Source organism: Monodon monoceros, unplaced genomic scaffold (genome assembly GCF_005190385.1).
Source record: "Monodon monoceros isolate NGI ecotype Baffin Bay Population unplaced genomic scaffold, NGI_Narwhal_1 Super_Scaffold_6, whole genome shotgun sequence".
Classification (NCBI taxonomy): domain Eukaryota; kingdom Metazoa; phylum Chordata; class Mammalia; order Artiodactyla; family Monodontidae; genus Monodon; species Monodon monoceros.
In genome coordinates this window covers 6467818-6473694 of record NW_021703783.1, presented here as the reverse complement: position 1 = coordinate 6473694, position 5877 = coordinate 6467818, and the positions used below count along the sequence as shown (strand labels likewise).

General features: G+C 55.9%; 1 protein-coding gene across 1 annotated transcript; it reads left to right on the top strand.

The window, feature by feature from the left end:
- Nucleotides 1-1951: 1951 nt before the first annotated feature.
- RBP5 (retinol binding protein 5) lies at nucleotides 1952-5563 on the top strand. Its single transcript, XM_029206555.1, is given in 4 exon segments — nucleotides 1952-2024; nucleotides 2311-2489; nucleotides 4951-5052; nucleotides 5510-5563. Coding segments are annotated over 4 exon segments (408 nt in total).
- The last annotated feature ends 314 nt before the right edge of the window (nucleotides 5564-5877 follow it).

Here is a 5877-nt window from a genome sequence, read left to right as displayed (position 1 = left end):
GGTGTGGCGCGGGCAGCGCCGGGCCCCGATCGCTCTCCCCCGGGAGCCTCAAGCCCGCGTATTCCACCTTGGGGGAGGGATGCAGGGGCTCTCCAAGGAGGGGAGGGAAGAGAGCAGGCAGCAGGGCAGAGACAGAAAGGAGCCTGCTGCCCACCCTAGTCCATAGAGCAGACCTGAGCAGCCCCCCAACCTGGGCGGCTGAGGTGGGGGACTGGCAGTGGCTTCTTCTCCTTCGCTCTGGAGCCCCGCGTCCTGGCTCTCTCTCTCATGCCCACCCCATCCCCGCTACTGCAGGATGACGTCAGCACGGCCAGGCGAGGATTGATGGGGCCGCTGGCCAATCGGGTGACTGGTGGGGGGGGGGAGGGGCTGCGGGGGGGGGGGGGTGGGAACCAATGGGACCGGAGAGCAGGGCTGGGAGAAGGTGTTAGGGCTTTTTCCCCTGACTGCAATCTGGGGGGGCAAGGGAACTGCGGGGGCTGGGGAGGAAGCTGGAAAGCCGTAGAGGGGGTGGGAAAAAAGAGGGCCATGGGGAGAATGAAGAAGCGAGATGCCCGGGGGTGGGGAGAGGAGACGTCAACGGAGACCTGAGGGAGGCGAGGAGGGACAGCATCCACGTCACCCCACCACCACCATCACCAACTCTGCATTAACCTCTTTTCACAGCTCATTCCATCAGCAAGTCCCTGCTGGGTGCCTCCTGGGAACCTCGCAGTCAAACCCACCACCTGACCCCGACCTATGCTAGCATTTCATTTCCCAGCCCCAGGTCTCTGAGGAAGCCACGGGGTGGGCAGCCGGGCCGTGGACCCGGCCCTGGGACCGGAGGAAGAGCGAGATATTTGCGCTCACCCTCCCTCACCCGCTCGCCCCAAATTGCCCACCTTAAACCCTGATGAACCAGCCCAGTTGGTTCTGAAGCCAGGGAGGCTGGTGGGTTCGAGAGGCAAAGAAGAGTGCGCGTCGGGGGGAGGGGGCAGGGAGTGCGGGGCGGGGCACACAGTAATTGAGGCGCACCGCCCCCCGCAATGGGAGTACATCTGGTAAGCGTGGGCTGGCCAACGGCTGGGGACGCGGGTGGCTGACGGTACCATCAGTGACTCCAAAAGGAGAGGGGAACCTCTGGGTCCCAAGCCAAAGCGCGTAGAATTCTCCCGAACAGCCAAGCGACTCCTCCCTCACCTTCTGCTCCAGCCAGACTTTGTCAGGCCGCTGACGGCCCCCTCTGCAGTTTCTCTGCTCCCCTCTTAATGCTCCTATAGGACAGAGTCTGGAAAGCCAGTGTCGGGGGCCCCAGCTCAGCGACGCTGTCTGAGGGAGCTGTAGGGGCCAGCGCTAGAGGATTTTCCTCACTGGGGCTCCCGGCCAGCTGGCTGTCCCCCCTTCTTTCCCCACCTCCTCCCCCTCATACCTTTCGGGATCCCCGACTCACTCCAAGATCTCAGGATATTGTTAGAACTCACCCTTGGGTGAGTCTGAAAGGGCGCCCCCCTCCACCCAGCAAGACCAGCTCCCTCCCAGGAGAGGCTGCCTCTGGAGTGTCAGGACGGTTCCCAAACCTGCCAGAAATGGGCTGAAAGCCAAAACTGACCTTCGGGAAGGCTCAAGTGTAGCCTGACCGACAGCCCCAGATCCTGGTCCAGGTTCCTTCCTCAGGAAAAGCCGAGGTCAGGCAAAAACTTGCCAAGTCCCTGGCCCTCTGTGGAGCTGCAGACACCAGCCTCACACTCATCACCGGGGGGGGGGGGGAGTCTGGCAGGAGCTCTTACTGCAACAGAGCCTCAGCTCTATAAAAACCCTGGTAGCACAGACCTTACACAAGCTGCCTCTGTGTGTGCAGAGGCTGGCCAGGAGTCTCCCAGCCCCACCTGTCGGATGACACCCCCTCCTTCCTTGCCCTGCCCCCTCTATTCTCCTGAAATCTTGACCTCCACCTTGGCCAGCCTGGACCATGCCTCCCAACCTCACCGGCTACTACTGCTTTGTCTCGCAGAAGAACTTGGAGAGCTACCTGCAAGCTCTAAGTAACCGCCTCACCCCTCCCGAGCCCTTTCACTCCCGTTCTCCCCTCTCCCTTCCTGCCTCCAGTCCCATTGAGGAGGGGGCATGTGAGGGTCCGACATCGTGGAAGGGCTGGGGGTCGGGGAGCTGGGCTCCTCTTCTAGCCAGGGGCATTGCTAGGAAGGAGTAAATCCACAGTCCCAGACCCAGCCCAGGGGATGCTCCCAGCTCCAGGCTGCTGCTGCGGGTGGAGGAGGCCCTGGCCAGCTGGCTCAAAGGACCCTTGTCCTAAGAGGACAGCCCCCGTAGACATCAACATGGCTCTGCGGAAGATCGCGCCGCTGCTCAAGCCAGACGAGGAGACTGACCATCGGGGCAGCCACGTGACCGTGAAGACCCTCAGCACCTTCCGAAACTAAGTTCTGGAATTCGAGGTGGGAGTGGAGTTTGAGGAGGACTTGAGGATGACGGAGGGACGGAAGCTCCAGGTACCTTTTCTCAGGCTGGCGGGGAGGGGGTGTGGATGGGCAGGGGGCACTTAACAGAGTGGGGCAAAATAAAGTGACGTTTCGCATCCAGAGCCGGGAAGTGATGACCACAGCAGGCTACGAAGTCCCTGGGATAGCAGGTTCCTGATGTCACCCACCCAGCCCCCACTCCCTCCAACTTCTCCCCTGCGCCCTCTTAGCACCAGCCAACAGGGCAAAAGGGGCAGGTCACCCTCAGGCCAATGAGCAAACATGTGCTCACCCTCTAGCCTGTGACCCTGCGGACACCACAGTCTCTCTTCCCTCAGCCTCTTTAACTCCACCCTGGTGCAGTCCTTTCTGCTTCTTACGTGTTCCTTTTGGCCTCCTTTGCAGACCCTAGTTCCCCTATTAATCCCTTAAACTGGGAATTTCCCCCCAGTATTTTGTTCTTGACCTTCCCTCTCTTGTCTGTATACTATCCACGGGCTAAATCATCTACACGCATGTGTTCGGTTACCGTCTATAAACTGCCTTGGACACAGATTCTCCCGCCAGAGGCACCGCCTGAGCTCCAGGGCGAAGTTTCAACTGCCTGCAGAATGTTTCCATCTGCATGCCCCAAGGTCAAACCCAAAGTTCTGATCTTCCTATTCCTGCTTTTATATTTACCGTCTCCATCAATGTCAACGACCAGCAAGACCAAGTCATTACCTTGTGTTGGTCCTGCCAGCTGTTGTCACAGTCATTATCTTGTGTTCCCTTACCTCCATGCTCCCAACACGTGCACGCGTGTGCACACACACACGCATGCACACGTGCACCACATGTAATTGGTCAGGAAGCCTGTGTAACTTTTCTGTGCTGTCCAGTATGGTAGCTACTAGCCATATACAGATATTGAACACTTGAAATGTGCTATCGGTGTGAAATACACGCTGAATTTTAAAGACACCAAAAAAGAGTGTAAAACATCTCAGAAATTTTATATCGATTACATGCTGAAATTATAATATTTTGGATATTTTAGGTTGAATAAAATATATTATTAAAATCAATTTCACCTGTTTCTTCTTGCTTTTCTAATGCGGTTACTAGAAATTTTTAAAATTATATCTGTGGCTTGCATTTAAGACCTACTGTACTTCCATTGAGCATCACTTGTTTACATGGCTCTTATCTGTTCCTTCCTAACCCTTCTCTTTGTCACCACCTTATTTCAGGCCCTCATTTCTCATCTGATGCCCAGTCTTGACCCTCCTCTAATCCACTCTGCCTACTGTAGCCACAAGGATCTATCTAAAATGTAAAAGTGGGGTTTCCCTGGTGGCGCAGTGGTTGAGAGTCCGCCTGCCGATGCAGGGGACACGTGTTCGTGCCCCGGTCCGGGAAGATCCCACATGCCACGGAGCGGCTGGGCCCGTGAGCCATGGCTGCTGAGCCTGTGCGTCTGGAGCCTGTGCTCCACAATGGGAGAGGCCACAACAGTGAGAGGCCCGCGTACCGCAAAACAAACAAACAAAAAAACAAACAAAAATAAAATAAAATAAAATGTAAAAGTGACCACGACACTCCCTGACTTAAACCCTTTCAGTGACATTTTGTTACATTCCAGGTAAGGTCCATACACTCCACATTGCATCCAAGGGCCTCCACACAAACATACTGGGTTAGAGCCCCTCACAACCACCTACTCTTCTTTCTTACCTCTACACTGTTTCTATCCTTGCTAGAAAGTTCCCATCATCTCCAATCTAATTCACTGCCTTGAAGACGCACTCCCTCCCCACTCCCACCGTCAACAGTCTTGCCTGGTATCACAGATACCTACCAACTGTTCCTCTATCTGATCAAGATTCTGAGCTCCCTGGGAATTCCCTGGTGGCCCAGTGGTTAGGAATCCGCACTTTCACTGCCAGGGCCCTGGGTTCGATCCCTGGTGGGGGAACTAAGATCCCATAAGCCGCATGGCACGGCCACAAAAAAAATCCATAAGATTCTGAGCTCCTTGTTTAGGGGGGGCCTGTCCTATTGGGGGGCCTAACAATGGTGATTGGAAGGTCCAGGCCCACCCAGCTGTGATTTAGGGGGTTGATCCTTCATTCTCAGGGACACTGCAGCTGCCCTTGAGACTGAGAAAAAGGAGAAAAGAGATTCCCTGGTTGGCTCCCAACCAATCTCCCTTCTTTCCCCGAACCTCCTCCGGGTCAGCCAGAAGTGGCAGGGAACAAATTCTCCGTTCTTCATCCCCTAACCCTCAATTTCACGCCCCCTCATGATCCTGCTTCATCCCTGCTCTGCCCAAATGGTCACTGTCACAAACAGTGACCTTTAGGAGTGGGGGACGGGAGTCCTGGAAGGAAGGGACTGGAGCAAGACAGTGTCTGCTGGAGGCAAAGCAGGCAGCCCAGCCAGAGTGAGCTGGATGCATTTGGGGTGTCCTGCCCCCCAAGTCTTCCTTTATTCCCGCCTTCCCCCATAGACCACTGTCACCTGGGAAGAGGAGTAGCTGGTATGTGTAGAGAAAGGGGAGGTCCCTGACCAGGCCTGGAGACACTGGCTGGAGGGAGACACGTTGTATCTGGTGAGCAGGGTGAGGGCTGGGAGAGGAGACGCAAGTGGGTGTGTCTGAGAGGGGGGCCTCCAGCTAGGATGCATGCCCTTACTCAAATCAAGTCAGTCTGCTACTCCAGCCTCACCTCTCTTCAAGAAAGGCAACTAAGGAGGGAAAACAGAAGCCCTGGAAAGAGTGGAGAGAGGGAGAAGTGGAGTGGCCAAGGTGGGCCCTGGTTGTAAGTCAGACGCATGTCCATAAATCATGACCAGAGACATGGAGACTTAGCCACTTCAGTTCCCTGACCCAGCTACCTTCCTTCCTCTGGGGTGGAAAGCTGAGGGTTTGCAGCAACCATACAATTCCCCATACATCGAGTACTCTAGCTGATGTATCCTGAAGGATTCAAAGGAGGTCAAGGACGTTGAGAAAGGGGCTCGGCTGGCAAGAACCTTCTCTGTCCTCATCATTCCTACTCTATCCCCAGGAAATGACTGCAAGGGATGCAGTGCACCAGCAGGTCTTCAGGAAGGTCAAGTAGCCGGAGAGGACCTGAGGGCCCCCCCGGACCACGGCAGTCCCCAGTCTCCTCTTGTCTGTGCCCCCTTCAAGCCCAGATGGTCCCAGGTCAGCAGTCCCTTTCTCAGGCCACTGACCCTCCCTCTGCATCCCCCTCCCTCCACCCCATGTTAATCTATAACTTGCAGCCCCCAGGCCAAAGCCCTTCCTTTCTCACACTCCACTGCACAATAGCGACCTCATATCCAGTTCAAGATCTGGCCTCCTGGACGAGAGAAACGGACAAAGGGGAAAGGAGCCCAGAGAATAGCGGGTCCCCACTCTCTTTCATTCATC